Source organism: Mya arenaria, chromosome 17, assembly GCF_026914265.1.
Source record: "Mya arenaria isolate MELC-2E11 chromosome 17, ASM2691426v1".
NCBI classification, from domain to species: Eukaryota; Metazoa; Mollusca; class Bivalvia; order Myida; family Myidae; genus Mya; species Mya arenaria.
Window position 1 is genome coordinate 16784444 of NC_069138.1, and position 17335 is coordinate 16801778.

The 17335-nt window shown below is 34.1% G+C and overlaps 2 protein-coding genes across 4 annotated transcripts; one reads left to right on the forward strand and one right to left on the reverse strand.

The window, feature by feature from the left end:
- Positions 1-11: 11 nt before the first annotated feature.
- LOC128224652 (NF-kappa-B inhibitor-like protein 1) lies at positions 12-10010 on the forward strand. 2 transcript variants are annotated; one of them, XM_052934581.1, is made up of 6 exons: positions 12-80; positions 1560-1762; positions 2199-2323; positions 2832-2968; positions 3401-3506; positions 5327-10010. In XM_052934581.1, exons 2-6 carry the CDS (start codon positions 1593-1595, stop codon positions 5911-5913), a joined length of 1125 nt encoding a protein of 374 aa, XP_052790541.1. In that variant the 5' UTR covers positions 12-80; positions 1560-1592; the 3' UTR covers positions 5914-10010. The 2 variants fall into 2 exon arrangements, with proteins under 2 accessions (XP_052790541.1, XP_052790542.1); XM_052934582.1 differs by lacking the exon at positions 12-80 and adding an exon at positions 475-514.
- A 122-nt stretch (positions 10011-10132) lies between these two features.
- LOC128224651 (carbohydrate sulfotransferase 5-like) lies at positions 10133-15710 on the reverse strand. 2 transcript variants are annotated; one of them, XM_052934579.1, is made up of 4 exons: positions 15587-15710; positions 12151-12340; positions 11208-11490; positions 10133-11014 (listed from the first exon to the last, which is right to left on the reverse strand). In XM_052934579.1, the coding sequence occupies exons 2-4, from the start codon at positions 12329-12331 to the stop codon at positions 10192-10194; spliced, it is 1287 nt and encodes a 428-aa protein (XP_052790539.1). In that variant the 5' UTR covers positions 12332-12340; positions 15587-15710; the 3' UTR covers positions 10133-10191. The 2 variants fall into 2 exon arrangements, with proteins under 2 accessions (XP_052790539.1, XP_052790540.1); XM_052934580.1 differs by lacking the exon at positions 15587-15710 and adding an exon at positions 14451-14534.
- Positions 15711-17335: the final 1625 nt, after the last annotated feature.

The following is a 17335-nucleotide window of genomic DNA, read 5'->3' on the forward strand; positions in this document are numbered from 1 at the left end:
TAAACGTAAAGAAAGTTTGAGGCAAGTTTTTCAGTTCTTGTTTCAGATAACTTGCTGGTTTGCCGCTGAATTCAGTTAAGGTATTAAACGTTCACAAGGAACATGATAAAAATTATTATTTTTTGTTTTGTTTCTTACATTACCTTTTCAAGTATTTAACTTGATGTTCAGTACACGTTTACATTACACTGTTACAGTATCCTGTTTAAGGCTGTTATCTAGTCTGTTTGCTTAGTTTAAAGATTATATATTTTACAGCGAGAAAGTTAAACAACGTCACCCACATTTTCACGATGTTACACGGGAGTGGTTTTGTGTGGTTGGGGAAAACCCATTTGTCTGGCTTCATGACCACTAAGCTAACTCACATGCGCCAAGGCTAGTCTAAAATAATAGACGTGTTATACGGAATAATCCTTGAAGGATTTGCCATATCAAAAATCTAAAAAAAATCCGTCAATGTACAATTATTTGGACTAGCGCCAAGGCCGGCATTCGAACCCGGATAGCCTTGGTGAGAAAGCAAGTTAACTAACAGAACAGTCTGTTTGCTTGAATTACAGCTGAAAAGTGAGCTGATACCCTGTGCCTGATACCCTGTGCTGTATGACTGTTCTTTTTGTATGGAATTGTACTAGTCATAGGTTTGGTCATGGACATAGTTGCATGAAAGGGTTTCTGGTCACCATCTCAGCCTCAAGTATGGTGATTTAGGGGTATCTGTATTTTTGATACGGCCACTGTAGATTTCCCCTGGGGTTACATGACTTGTCCGAGGTGGATATTGGATGGTGGTTATTCAATCCGTCCTCCAAATGCTCCATTTTAGTATATTATAGGCTTGCTTCAGAACCATAGGCCCAATATTGGGCCTCGAGGGTTTTTATTGAGAATACTTAGAGCAAATTTGTACCTTGAGATATTTTTGACAATGCAGTTATCGCTCCTAGGTATAAAATGATACAATATTGGTTGGGTCCTGCTAGAGGTAATATTTATTTTATGTCAAGATAATACCAGTAACTTCAGTTCTAAATGGCTTTTTTGTAGGGATGTCCATACAAACATATGTTTTTAAATCTACTCCAAACATCATTGATTTAGAGCCTGTGTGAAAATACACCTGATTAAGTTCTTATCATCAACAAAGCTCAAAGAGGGTTGGGATAAAAAAAAAAATGTTTGAGATCAGATTCTGATGCACTTACCAATACTGAATTAGCCATCGGCAGGCCAGTATTGACAAGGGTGTTCCAATATATGCCAACCATACATGCATATTTATAAGGTATATACATGGCTTCCTACATTGTATGTATATAATTTGAAATTGAAAGTATAAACTTCATTGACTTCAATTGCGGAACTTTTTACTCCCTCAAACCTGGGAGTAGGATTCCCTAAATGTATCATTAATAACACCTCTTGATACTAAAATCTCTCAAGCATTCACTTTGGGAAGTTTTGTCTAAATGTTGAAAATTTCTGTCCAAAGACTCAATTCTTAAGTTTTAGCCCATTTCTAGTGTACATAAATTTAAAATTGGTTAATGTTTCAGGTTTTTGACTTAAAAAAGTCAAAAGTCTAGAAAATGAAACACAAGACAATCTCAAAGCTAAAACAGTACATCAGCGATGACCGACCAAAGCGATTGCGGGAATATGTGAGGAAGCATGATGTTGATCTGACAGAGGTTGTATTGAGTAGAGGCCAGAACCTCCTACATTACTGCTGCAAACATGGGTCAGGCACTGTGCTGAGGTTGGTACAATGTATAATTATGAAGTATCGCTAATAATCGATTTAAGCAAACAACTAAAAAGATTACTTTCTCCCCAAAATTGTAAAAAGATATTCCAACCTCCGTTTATCAGTGGTTGCTCAGTGGTCACCAAGCCATTCTGGCCTTTAAGTTGTTTTTGTTCAATAAAGTATATTTTTTACACAAAGAGATACCAGATCGACCAAGGAGTTTCTTATATCCTGCATATATGTGGCCTTGCTCTCAATATAGTTAATCCTTAAGCTAATATTTTCTAAAATATAGATGTAACTATTCATAAAATGGTCTTTAATTTTGATCCCCAATAAGCCAGGATGTGTCTTATACAGAATCCTGCACAAAGCTTTGAGTACAGTTTGTACCAGGAAGCACAAATGTTATGTATTTGTATAATATTTTATAATGTTAATTTAGATATCTGATGAGCGTAGGAGTGCCAGGTTCCCTGCAAGATTCCAAAGGGAGATCACCTTTACATGTAGCCCTGGACAGAGCTCTAGAGCTGGACACCAGCAAACAGTGGGATGTGACAACTGAGTGTAAGAATAACCTGTCTCTTAATTTAAGCTAAATAACAAAAGAAAAAAAATGCTGTGGCATAACTTTGGTGTTGTATTTTTCTGCATCATCATCGCTATCCCTGTGCCGAGACTTTAACCTTGGCCATAACTCAAAAATAATTCAAGATATTTAAATGAAACTCAAACTTAATACACTGGTTTCCAAGGACAAAACGCACATATGTAGCATGGCTTATAACTCTTACTGGTACTCTGATAATAATAGAGTTATGCCCTTGTTTGATTAAAAAAAAAAAAAAACATGCATTAGAGTTCATGGGCTGGTCACAAACATGTTGACAAGCTTCCATCAAACTGGGCAGTTCAGTTTCCTAGATTTATTGGACTTTCCAGGCATTGACTCATAAACAGTAATTACATATTCAATTAAGAAAATACATACCCCGGTACATCCAATAAAACTGTTTTAAGATTTTTTGTTCAGATTGTCTCAATAGTATTCATTCATTTGAAAAATATTATTTAGGTTACAATGGGTTGATCCTGCCATTGTTGGAGTGTTACCCAAAATGCTTGGATATGGAGGACAGCTCTGGTGCAACATGCAGACGTCTTTTGCATGAGCTTGTACAGAGGAGGGAGGCACGGGAACCACAGCAGAATGTAAGATCATATCATAGGGTTAATCCCATCAAGTACTTCATGACATTAAAAGTGTTTCAGCAATTTTGGCTTGTACTTTATAGTTGTGTTCATAATACACATATACATTTAGAGGACTTAAGATAGAAATTGATTCATGACAGGAAGGTCTTTGATAAGCCCAATTAGACTGCCTACTGGGGAATAGACTTGGCATTTTTTTAAGGGGATTGATGAGAAATAGCACAAGTGTTTTAAGGACCAGTTTTATAGTTAGTAGTAAACTATTTCAAACTGTTTTGGGAGGCCATATATCTTTGTTTATTTAATTATTAAAAGCAGTAGTGCCCATGCTGCTGTTACTGCTGCTGCTGCCACTCATGCTACTTCAACAGCTGTGTGACATTAACAGTCTCACGAATGCTCAAAATACTTAATTCAAGATTATTTCAGGGGATGGAGGTTGATGATGATGCCGACACAGAGAGAGCATGGAGAGACAAACTAGCAGATGAAATGGTGTCTGAACACCACGAGATGTGGGGGGCCTATATACCAGGTGAAATATTTAGTTCAAGGGACATTTACCCAATGTGTGTCACATTCATTAGATTAACAGACTCAAATTCATATCCTAATGCTTTACATCAACAATATTAACAAGCCCTGATCTAAAAATTGAGCAAGCCCAGAATCATTTTTACCAGTTCAAGACATGAAGGCTTGATCAAATATGTACCACTGGATGGAGACAAAAATGGATGGAGTGTGTGAGCTTTATGAGAGGTGGGGACTTACACTACACAATGTTATATGATAATATGTCCAGACCATGTACTCAATATTTAGTACTCAACTCTATTTAATTACATGTATGAATCATCATCAGGTCCCTCTACCCAGGAGTGTAAAAATAATATTGTGTTTCCTGTGTAGTGGAACGAGGTCAATCTTATTTGCGCTAGTTAAGCAAACTGTTTTGGAGGTGCTAGCAAAGTAGTTAATGATGATGTCATTTTACTGCTAGGCAAGTGGTTTCGAGTCCAGCTCAGGGGTTTCTAAGTATATCCTTCTTGGTTATATTTATGTCGAAGTTATGCCCTTATATAGCAAAAGCAATAATTTATGAGCAGAAATTTAATTTGCAGTGAAATCTTCATGCACATATTGCAAATTCAGCAATGTTCAGAAAGCTTAATACTAGTAAATTAAAGGAGCTAAACTACCCACCCTGGTGTCTGCGTCGGCATCAAACCTTGGTTAAGGTTTTGCATGCACGCACCTTCGAGTCATTATCTCAGCAAAAACATCATGTATTGCATTGAACTTTTATATATGAGTTCCATACTGTCCAACCTACTTAATTAATGAAGTTAAATAACATTGTTTTGAATATAATACAAATTATCAATTAGAAATTGCGGTTAACATTTTGCATGTAAGCGCACATAGGTAAATATCTCAGCAACCTTCATCATAACATCTCGCCTACTTGGTCAACCAAGTTAGATAACTCTCTCAGCAAAGAAATTATGTATTGCACTGAATTGCCCTTTATTATTGGACTAAAAAATTTATAGTTTAATATCTGTGCAACTACTTGATGTATTGCATTGAGACATTATACAATGGTACTAGACCATCCAACCTATTTGAATAACCAAGTTAGATAACTCTGTTTTGCATATAATGCAAATTATTGCCTTTTATTATTGACTTTCTGGATAAGGTTTTGCATGTTAGCACATTTAAGTCAATATCTTGCATTAATGCAAATTATTGCCCTTTATTATTCGAGATTGAAATTCTGGTAAAGGTTTTGCATGTAAGCACATTATTATGTTATTATCTCAGCATCTACTGGGCACTTGATGTACTGCATTGAGACCTTATACAATACTCAGCTATCAAACATACCTAATTAATCAAGTTTGATAACTCTATTTTGCATATAATTATGGCCCTTTATTATTTGACTTAGATATTCTGGTTAAGGTTGCAAACCTTAAACTTTAAGCGGCAGAATAGTCTAGCGCGCTGTCCCTGTGACAGCTCTTGTTTTACTTATAGTAACACTTACACGTAGTATTTTAACTCTTTAAAATATTATTGGGCCATTGTATCAAAGAATGTATCATAATGTTATGTTCCAATTTTGTACTTGTTTATTCGTGATCACAATGAAATATGTATTTTGAAACGAATAGACTGGAAATGTTAGACAAGATTAAATTGAATTTACAAGTTAATTATTTTCCGGTTAATTCAATTTCCGACACCTGCTTTATTTTAGTATTCAACTGAATAACTTGATCTTGCGATATTTTTATTCCGCTCATTAATGAGATAGCCCTGATATCTTTCGGTTCATTTTTGCAGACCCAAGTTGGGACAGCCATGCGGAGGAATCATGCGGAGACTGGGCAGACAGAGTAAGGGACGAGTATAATGCCAGAAAAAGGGCCAAGGAAAGGTCTGCATATAGAGGCCATGGGGAGCACAAAGGGGACAAGAAGGGTCGCAAGGGGGATCAGGGTAGTGGAGAGGAGGGGGAAATTGGGTGGAAAGGAAAGGGGAAAGAGACTTTAGAAGAAGCTAGAGAAAGAATGCGGAGGGAGTTTAAAAATAATAAGGTTAGAGATGTTGCAGTTGATGCTTTAAAAAAGAGAATGAAGTATGAAGAGAGGTATAAAACTGTGTTAGAAGGTGTTGGCGGTGCTAAGATCAAATATGGTGATATCCCGTGGCCAAGTTTGAAGGGGGAGGCATTGGATTTGACGGTATTGTTTGATAAGATGGATAAATCAAGTGCAGAGTATCAGAAATATTTAAGGGACCAGCAGATTCGATGGCATCCGGATAAGTTTTTACAGAGATTTGGGTCACGACTTTATGAGAAGGAAAGGCAAAGAATTATAGCTAGAGTTACATTATTGTCACAAAACTTGAATCAGTTGAAGTCTTAATGTTTGTAAAGAAATCTTTAGCATTGTTTTATATTTCATGATTATAGAAAAGTAATGTATGTTTTTGTTTCTTTGCCATGTTTTTTTGTATGTTTTTTTGCAGTGATTGCACCATAGTGATTAAAAAGATTTTGCATAGGGAATTCAATCCTTATAAAGCATTTGAAGTAATGAAAAGTTTTAAGATATGTTATATTGATATATATAGTGGGAATAATTGATGAAACATCTTAAGTCACAAACTCGACACAGAAGACTTGAATGAATGGAACACCGTAAAAGGAAACTACATAGATGACTATAATGGATGGAACACCTTAAAAGAAAAACTACATAGATGACTATTATGGATGGAACACCTTAAAAGGAAGACTACATAGATGACTATTATGGATGGAACACCTTAAAAGGAAGACTACATAGATGACTATTATGGATGGAACACCTTAAAAGGAAGACTACATAGATGACTATTATGGATGGAACACCTTAAAAGAAAAACTCAGCACAGAAGACTATAATGCATGGAACACCTTAAAAGGAAGACTACATAGATGACTACTATGGATGGAACACCTTAAGGGAGAAATTTGACCCGGTAGACTACTATGGATGGTACACCTTAAGGGAGAAATTCGACATAGAAGATATGCATTGTGTCTTTTTAAACTTTATTTCTTTTTCGTTGACATGTCAGATATAAATCAAAAAGAAATATCTTTGTTTCTGAAAATAGAAACAAAAGAAATACTTGTTTTGTAACAAAAAGATCTTCTCTTTGCACAGCAAAATTAATCTACGGCCCCAATTTTCTCGAATAATCTGCCTGTTTACAAGTAAAAACAGGATCAAGCTCATTAACTAGTTTCCTTAAAATATAAATCATGAAATTTTCATCGTTGGAAGACTTTTCAGCCATTTAAAGGAACTCATTTTAAAGAAAATTATAATAAACAATAGTTAGGTTTACATTCAAGTTTGAACAAGTAATTTGGACTAATGAAATATGATAGTTATACTTGTTATGCTTAAGATATTTCGAGAAGTTTGGGCCTGATATTTAAATGTTAAATATTCATATAAACACACAATTATTGTGTAACCATCAAACAATGGAATTGACAATATTAGAAAATTGTCCCGTACATGATGAACAATAAAACGACAAAACATATAAAAATAAGAATGATACACAGATCCTATCTTTCAAGATAATAATATAGAGAAAAAATCTACCGTAAACTATTTTTGTATCTATATACTTGCATATATTTCCTATAATGACAAGCTCGAATAAGCTTTAAACTTGAATAAGATATTCTTCTTTTAGGTTATGAGATTTCACATGAGGATGAACTGTCCTGTTAAGTTGATATTTGAAATGGATTAATAATTGTAAAATCTGTACCTGTGAAACATGTTACCAAGATGAAAGGTAATAGTTTATGTTGAACAGCATGAACATTTCTTTATTAAACTTCAAAATCCATCCATCTTACACAATATGTTTATGGTACAGCCTTGTGTACCACAACTATTTTAATGGTATGGCCCATTTCTTATAGTCAAATTTCATTCAAAGCTGTATTGGAATGCATGAAACTAAATAGTCAGAGTCATCTGTAATTACTTATCACTGACAATGTTGAAATAAGTGTATGATGCCGGACATGAAGTAGTGCGGCTGTGTGGATTTTTTCTCCAGCCAAAGAGCATGTGTTACATTTGTTGCGCCATTTCAACAATAAAATAGGAAGTTTATATCTTGTGTATACAATAGCTATAAAAGCATTTATTGTCTAGTTAGTTTGAAACTAGCAAAATGGCCATTACAAATTTGATCATAAGACCATCCAATCATAATGAAACTTGTTGACAGTGAAGTTGCTCACAATGTCCAGGCCAAGCTTGATCAGAAGTTTCATATAATTGTGAAATTGTATTTTATATAATTTACTTTTTTTGTTTTATCAAATAAAACATCACCCATATGGGTATTTGTTTATACAATTAAGCCCGAAACTTACAAAGTGGATACTTTTTTGTATAACTATTAGTTAATAATGATTATGAAGTATCTTAATTGAATAGTGTTTCCTTTAATTCTTAGGCTTTAAGTAATGTATTATTATTGTGAATGTGGTCATGAGCAATAAAACATGGGCAACTGTTCAATTAATTTACTCCGTTATGTTCATCTTGTCATTAATTGATAATTGATGAAAAAAGATCACCATAATGAATATTAATGACCTGGAGCTTTAAGTTAAGACAGATTCAAAATTGTGTTTCAACAATGTTTGGAAAAGATCTCCACCCTGTCAAGTTTTTTATTTACGGAGTTTTCTGTATAACACAAATGAGTTGTGAAATGTACTAATTCATGAACGTTTAATAGTTTATGTTCTCTTCAGATATATCAGTATTCATTAAGCATATAATTTGATGTCAAATCCATGTTAATTTATAATATATCTTACCATAAATAATGGAGACTGATTGTCAATTACATTGAGAGGTGAAGTTTATTTTATACATAATTCATACAAAGAATTAAAAGGTAAAAGCTGGAAAGGTTTTTGAGATTAATTTTAAATGTCTGTATGGTAACTATAATACATTTGAAGGCAACATTAATTTTGCGATCAATTTCATGCACATTTAAGTGTATTTTTTGTCTTTAAAGAATATAAATAGTGACTGATTATTTCTGGATGATGATTGAACATGCTAGTTAATGAGCAAATAGTTGGTATATGAGTTTATTTGTATAACAATTATCCTTTTTTGTTTTTCTTGTAAGAAACCGTTGAAGTTTGATATTTTTAGATTTCTAATGAAACAATTGAAATATTAAATACTATTTGTTTTAAATGTTATATAAAGAATCATTAAAAAAATACTTTTGTTGTCAGTTTTTGCTTGCTTAAAGCTGCACTCTCACAGATATACCACTTTTTTTCTTTTTTTTTTATCTTGGAAAGAGCAATTTTTTGCATAAATATGTACAAACCAATGATATTAGATTGCTGACAAAAAATCAGATCGTAGATTTTCATATTTCCGTTCGAAAATTAATGTTTTATGGCTTAACCTGTTACTCATGGTTTAAGAAAAATGCATAAAACATCAATTTTTGAACTTAAATATAAAATTCTGCAATCTATTTTTTTTTTGTCAGCTGTCTTATGTAAGTGGTTTCCATGGATTTTCCCAAAAATTGGCTCGTTAATCCAAGACAAAAAATAAACAAAAAGTTGTCAAAACTTTCAATCTGTGAGAGTGCAGCTTTAAGAGTCATTTTAAATTTGATATATAATATGAGCTTGTTGATGCATAATCACTGATGTAATAACAAGTTGAACAACAGTGTATGGCACAGATGTGTTTCATAAAATATGCAAAATACATCATTTTGTCAAAAAGTCCAAACAATTATTACGATAATTAGGATATGTCAAATGAAGATAGTTCATGACAACCTTTGTTGTTCTTGTAATTATTGTTAAAACTTCTGCTATGTGCTGTCTGACATATATATCACACTGTCGTGTCTATGTCTATCTAGCTATAGAATGTAAATATGTTGTTGTTTATTAATTTGATCAGGTGACGCAGTTTTTGACCATCCATTCTGACAAAGATTGTTAATACAAAAGGGCTGGCTATAAAGACTCTATATTGCTCAGCTTCCAGCCATATATGATAAAAGCCTTTGAATGAACTTAAATTCGCCTTAATTATGGTGTGAGTTTACGGCCTATTTCTTTATTTTTACATAATATTGCATACTCCCTAAAAGTGACAGATATATATATATCTTTCTTGTGGCAATCTTTCCGTATGAATTTAACAAAGTTAAAGAATAATTTATTTAGAATCTGACTTAGGTTTACATACTAGACAACATTGATTCAGTTTATATGGTGAATTGCTGTATTTGTATAGTCACGTTTTTATACAAAACTGAACATGAACAATTATAGACTTTTCTGTTGCCTGTATATAATATCCATATCATGGTACTTCAGTATATTTCCAACAGAATGTTTCTTAAAAATGCTTACTTGTGTTCTGCTTTTTGTTGTTGCTATACTGTATATTTATAGTTAACATTGATGATCATATTCTACTTATTATTATCATTACTCTCTGGTTGTTGTTTTTTTTTTTTTTGGGGGGGGGGGGCATTACTCTCTGGTTGTTGTTTTTTTTGGGGGGGGAGGGCAGTGGCCTTTTATTACTTATAAATATTCCTACTCGTATTATCAACTTGTTTTATATAAAGATGTCATTAAAATCTGGCGCCCTCAATGTTGGAAGATTGTGATCCTTAGCATCTTTTTCGTTTGAAAATTTTAGGTAACCGAGCTTTGAATATATTTCTCCACAATATGTGTCTATAGTTTGAATACTTGTTATATTTAGCTCGTCTCTCCACGAGTAGGCTGTCCTCGTGGAATTCACACTTAACACTCCGAAAGAACCACTGGCAGCACTTGCCCTTTGCTTGGTAATTTTCTCAATATATTTCACTAATGTCTTGTACATGGGTTTGTTAATGAATGTATACATTTTGCTCGATACGTCTAATGGATTTTCGGCTAACCTCTCATAGAGCAAAATTTTAACTCTATCCGGATATTGGTTATGCATGGTAAAAGTACTTGCCAAATCATCTGAGATGCGAGTGCAATGTTCACGTGCCTTTTGTGGTATTTGCGCCCACGTGATTTTCTTAACTTTAACCTGTGACCTTAACACAGCTCTTGGATCACGTAACAAATGAATCACTTGGAGATTAGGATATTCCTCAAATACAGATTCAATTAAATCCAAAGGTATCCGAATAAATTTGAACAATCTTGTCGTGGCCTCTTCACACAATTTCTTAGCTACAGGCAAACAATTCCTTAGACTCTTGATTGTTTTTCGTTTTTCCTGCCAACACTTTGCAAATTTTCTCATTGAAGTACTGAATTCTAAATGGAATTTGTCAGCAAGAGAATAAGCGTCGAGTTCTTCTAAGCGACAATCAAGCCATTTCATGAGCTCATCCCGCATTAGCTGTCTGTTATCCAGGACGTTTGCACCCACAGCCCTGCAAATATATAGACCATACATGAATCGGTCAATACTATTAGTTTCAATAAACATGCAGTGTTATGGTTGTGAGGTATGGTGTCTTTTAACTCGTTAAAACATATGAACAAATACATAGAACGAACATTACTCCCATTTTACATTCAGAACATGGGCATTGGGATTTTCCGTAAGAAACAAAATTGTCATACTTTTGTGTTCCATTTAAATAGGTGACAGTTTTCCCTTCTCTTGATCTTATATGAAGGGCGTGGAAAGGCTCATACACATAGAACGTCTTCGGAAAATGCTGCATAAGGTGACCAGTCAAAGTGGACCCACTGCGCATGTATGATGCGATGATAACGATATGAGCACGTGACCTTACTACGAAACCGGAAGTTGTAGGAATGATGGGAATTTCTGTGGATGTTCTTCTTTTTAAGTTGTTTGCTGATAGATGACGTTGAGCGCGAATTGTTTTGTTGGTAGATTCTGAAATTTAACACATATATAATACATTTTATACATAATCAGATTTTAAGAGACATATGATTCTAATAAGGCATCAAAACAGTCTTAATGATATGACAACACAAGTATCAATATTACTGTTGGTTCTGTACGTATATGACGCATATCACGACATGAGCAATAGCACTGTCAGAGATTTTGTTAAAAACATGCAAAACATTACTTTCTGACAAAAATACATATTGGCTCTTGTTTCATTGTATAAACAATTCATCACGTGTTCTTTTATATGTTGTTATTGTTTAAAATGAGTAGCGGTCACATCGTTTCTATATTCCGCATGTAAACATGTACTTTGTTAATAGTAAGACAGCGGAAATTGCGTGAATGAATACAAGCACTAAATAAACAAATGGGCAATTAATACACTATTTATGCAGCAAAAATTAAATGATGCATCGTCTCGCTGCACAGTTGTGTGGTAGATTAGTTCATGTGCAGCAATACTGGTAAATCTGAACAAAACAAGCATTTCGTGCATTTCTTTTTTCAGTTTAATTAGTAAAGTTTGGTCGCATTCAGTACTAGTTTATATTTATCATTGTTATCTCAATTTATACCAACCGAGGGAAGATTCACAACATTAACTGTTCAATACACAAGTATGAAACAGAACTGTACCATAACTCTTGCTTTTAACTTCAGTTTTATTAAACTTGCGCTGATGCTTGTCCAATCGAAGTGACGCGGGCCATTGACTCGGTGACCTCAGGTCGTTCACATAGACATCGTACAGACAGACGAACAGTACCGTGAATGTGACGCAACAGACAGTGGCAAATAGTCGGTGGTGGTGTCTCATTCCAACAACCTGTGAAGAAAGGACGTTATTTTTTTATTGATCACTAAAATGGCACATGTATACCCGAACAATGATTCACAAAACGATTTTTGGAAAAGTTGTGCTTCTCTTATTAATTTATGATAGCTAGACTAAGTAATGAAAACCGTGCTAGAATTTTGACAATGCTATAGTGGTGATGTACACAAAAATCCGCCGATAGACGTTTTAACGTGTCTCGTTCGAAAATGTCACGCTTAGTTCAGCGGATAAATGAAACAGGGAGTGTGTTAGACAGGCCAAAATCAGGTGCACCACGCTTGACGTCAGATCGCCAGGGCAATATCATATGTACACGTCATCTCCGCGATCGGTTTGTTACAGCGCATTCAACGTCGATGTTCCAAAGGAAGGATAATCAACCGCCATACAATGAGAAATCGGCTTTTAGAGCGGGGAATACGCTGCACGAGACCTATCGTGACATGATACTCGCGTGGCGTCACCGTGAAGTTGACGTCAGTGGGCGGCCGACAATCGTGCTCGCCGATGGCGTTTCGTGATAATTAGTGATGTATCACGATTTAATATCTCCAATCCTGACAAGAGACTGCGCGTAAACAGGCGTTGTCATGAATGCAACGCGCGTAACTGCATATTGCAATATAACCGTTTCGGTGGCGGCAATCAATTAAAACTGAATTTCACCTTACAGCATTGTGATTAATTTGTGACTTTCTGCATAATTTTATTCAACAGGATTGCTGTTTAATATGTTATTTATATAAGTAAATGTTGGTGTGTTGGTTATCAAATACAGCTTTACTAAAGCAATTGTAGCGTTATTTACTTACATCAGTTTACAAATGTATATCTTTTTTATTGAAGCGCAAAAAAAATCATAAATGCAAATTAAACACATATTTTATCGATGTTTCAACACACTTATCCCGTTCTGGCAGCCTATGCGAGATGGCGTCATGACTTTGAATAACGACCAATGAACATAATTATTATAAACGTATATTTAACTGGCAGGGAATCTTTGGCCATCTGTGTGTTATATGTACATGATTAACGGCAAGTGGTCCTCACATTTGGCCTTGCCATATATGTTCGTTAGGTCTCAATCCCGTCGAAAATAAACACAAAGTGCCTTGAAACAAAGTATTTAAGTTTCTTAAACAACAATCTCAAGTGTCATATACATTTGTAGGTCAATATATGACAGTAATCACAATTTTCCTAACTTTTGCCACGGCCTTTGATCTTTGATGATTTTTAACGGATTTGATTCTCTGTTCTTGACGGTCGGACATATAACTAGTGTATACTAATCCGCAAGACTAGATCAACACAAGTCCAAATACTGCCATATGACTGGCACCCTGGGACAATTTAACTGCAGCGACGAGATTCAACAAGGGAACTTTAACCTTGAAACAATTGTCCTCAATAGTTGTAGTTATCAAACAATTAATTCAACTTGGCCGGTATTCATAAAAAAATCTTAAAGCTGCACTCTTACAGATTTACCGTTTTGACAACATTTTTTGTCTTGGAATGAGCTATTTTTTGCGAAAATATCTGCAAACAAGTGATATAAGACTGCTGACAAAAGATCAGGTCGCAGATTTTCATATAACTGTTCAAAAATTAATGTTTTATGGCTTAAAGCGTTACTTCCGGTTTACTTAACTTAAATATGATAATCTGCTATCAGATTTTTTGTTTGCAGTCTTATATCACTGGTTACCATGCATTTTCGCATAAATTGGCTCGTTTCAAGACAAAACAAAAATGTTGTTAAAATGTTCCATCTGTGAGAGTGCAGCTTTAAGTCATTTCTTATGCGTCAATTTCCTATTTTTTTGCACAGTCAAATTAAAAGAAAAGTATAAGTGTTTTTAACATGAAAGAAGTTTATTTTTCATCAAATCAATTACAATATAGTATTTCAGATACTATAAAGTTATTTAATCAATCGATAAGTGAGATACTTAACATAAGATGTTGACTTAAGAAAGGAAATGACTTAAGATGCTCTATGAATAACGCCCCAGATTGTTTTTGATTTTTTACATAGTCTAAGAGTACAAATCAAAACATACGTATTCAATTCAAATTAAGGCATACTCACAATTCTATGTGTTTTTATTTTCCATAAAATGATATTTTGAACATTTCAGATTATATAACATAAAATTCGACCGAGCATTTTGAAATCTTAAGTTTTAGCTTCGTATTAATTCATACATGACGAGCATGCAACATTTATCTCTTTTCTAGTGCCTGCATGTCCGTTTTCACTCATTATTTATGACACAATTGGGTTCAGAATGAAGATCATGACAAGCTGTCATTGATGAAGCTCTGTTTTGTATATGTTGAAGCGTCCATATTACCTATGTGCCGTATTGTAGATAAATGATACGTTCGTCTGCATGAGTACTGACAGATAGATAGTTTAAAATGACTGTATTCATGTATTGTCCAACATATGACCGCCAGTTGTATTTTTTTAAGATAAAGATCACGGTAGTTTTGAAGCCGTGGTGTCGGTATTGTGGAAAAAAAAATTACTGGAAGGCACAAGAAAAACAGTTTAAAATATTCAAAGTTGAACATCGAAATAAATGTTAGTTTCGTTTATAAAATGGCGGTTTTCGATACAAATAATTTTTATGAACAGTGAAAAATAGTTTCAGATGCTCACAATTCTTATTCTAATCACTTGTGAACATCAATATTTACCTGTATTCGCTGGTATAATAATTCTATATATCAGATGCAGTCAATAATAACAAGTACGCAAAGGCACTGTGTGACACAACAATAATGCTATTATAAAAAAATATTTAATGTCAATAGTAATCCTTAATTTTAACATAATGCAGATAGTATGATAATGACAAATTAATCATTACGCTTCTTTCTCTTCTATCCATACTGGTTTCAGAAATAGTCACGTTTCTATTAACTTTAATGATATCAACACGCCATGACATTTCAGGTACAATGTAATTCTGTGCCATAAGAGGATTTATCCAAGTGTCTTTTACGCTTGTTTTCCAATCCTATGTTTTATTTACATGTATAGCATGTATGCTGTGTTGTTGTTGATAATGATGTGAAACTATTTCTCAATTAATATGATGAAACTAAACAAAGACGAATAATAATTTCATTGAATAAAATAAAATAAAAACTCAATTTTGCAAATGTTATCATTTGTTGTAATGTTCAGTTTTTAATCATTTATCTGAAAGAACTTACATTTAATAATATTCCAAGAAAACTCAAATAACCTCTGATCAACACTCTTCGGTGAATGATTATACGTTAACGTTAATGGCAGACAACGATACACGTACAGCTCTACGTCAAACGTCAACGCTTGCGTGAATTGTGTTTCATAAAACGTTAAAGGTGCATAGTCGGCTTTGGCTTGCTCATTTGTCTTTGGCGAGTTAAATTGTTTACATAACATAAAACAAACATATGAATGGTGTTAGGCTTCTTGAAAGCTTACCGATGCCCAAACTATCTACATTGTATAAGCAAAAAAGTGCCGACAACTGCAATGTTTCCGATTTCAAAACGATAACAATGCATATCTACATGTTGACAAATTTTGTTAAACTGTTGACAATTTCCCAACTGCCGGCGAAATAAAAAGAACATAGTTTCTCTTTAGTATTTTATTTATAAATGTCATTATTTCTCTTTATTTATTTTCACTTTCGGGCATGTTTTACATGTTCATAAAAGTTATATTATTATTTGATAGCATGTTAAGAAGTCGAATATGGCCCTTTAATGACATTCAGTTGTCATCTTGAGGTTTTGACGGGGATAGGTGCGATGTTGGCTCATAGTAAGCATAACGGAACAGAACAATACAGAACAGAGTTTCATAATAAATATAACGGAACTGAACTGAACAGAACACAAGATTTATTTTGAGTTGAGCATTACTAGCTCTCGTCATACGAACAAACAGACACACAAAACACATATACGCAATAGTTATTATATAGAGGATAACTGTTTGTGTCAGTGTAAGATCGGACTACATTTCACCGAGTAAGCACCATTGTATTGAGGTTTTTTTTAGTTTTTCAGAAAAGCGCGCCAAATTTTATCCAAAATGAATGCCATTTCGGAAATGACGTCCTTGATATTGTTTCTCAGCCATGTGTGCGCTGATGTTTGATCTAGTAGTGAGAATTGACTAAATTTTGGTCATCACGAAATGTGAACCTACACTAGCAGATCCGTGGTGGGGGGGGGGGGGGGGTCCGGCCCCCTCCCCCTGAAATCGTCCAAGTACTCCCTTTATTTCAACATAGAATAAAAAGTAATAATATAGGCCTCAATTGCTCAATTTCGAACTAAAAATTGTTAAAAAATAATTGCCCCGCCAACAGTTTAACTAAATAAATTTCAGCTCTCAGGGAGGGGCACAAGTAAAAAGGTTACGCCACTAAGTTACGCCCCCTCTAACGTCGAATTATTGGTCCGCCCCTGTCCTACACTCATGTTGAGTATTATTTCCATGTGAAATAGACTCATTTATGAAAGAGATATGGTTGTGTGAGTTTTGCATTTTTAAGACTATGACTGTAACTGAAGCACTCATTCACGTTATCTAAATCGAAAATATTAATCAGTATCCCTAAAGTTTAATGCATCGATTTGGACTAAAACTTGGTCGCTATTCAACATATTGAATAGTGATAGATGTTTTTATATTACTTACACGCACATACTCCTCTTCCATACTTAATATAACATTTTATTTCACCAAGTTTGTGTTGATAAATGTGGTAAAGAAGAAGATGTATCTAATACAAATCGTTATGCTCATTGTTCAGGTCTTTGTTAAATTAACAACGTGAAAAACGACATCGTTGTTAACTTATAGGAATGAAATACTTTATGATGTGGTCATATATTTAAACTAAACATGTACAGCTGAAATAGTTGTCTCAAATATTGTAAAAAAACACACCGCAAGACCAC

Bases quoted from the DNA above. Each gene is read 5' to 3' on its own strand.
- LOC128224651 (XM_052934579.1), bottom strand. From the start codon at position 12,331: ATGAGACACCACCACCGACTATTTGCCACTGTCTGTTGCGTCACATTC. The intron at 11,491-12,150 runs GTACAGTTCTGT...GTTAAATTTCAG, and splicing joins AGTTAAAAGCAAGAGTTATG to AATCTACCAACAAAACAATT. The intron at 11,015-11,207 runs GTATGACAATTT...ATATATTTGCAG, and splicing joins TATTTAAATGGAACACAAAA to GGCTGTGGGTGCAAACGTCC.
- LOC128224652 (XM_052934581.1), top strand. From the start codon at position 1,593: ATGAAACACAAGACAATCTCAAAGCTAAAACAGTACATCAGCGATGAC. The intron at 2,969-3,400 runs GTAAGATCATAT...AGATTATTTCAG, and splicing joins CACGGGAACCACAGCAGAAT to GGGATGGAGGTTGATGATGA. The intron at 3,507-5,326 runs GTGAAATATTTA...TCATTTTTGCAG, and splicing joins GTGGGGGGCCTATATACCAG to ACCCAAGTTGGGACAGCCAT.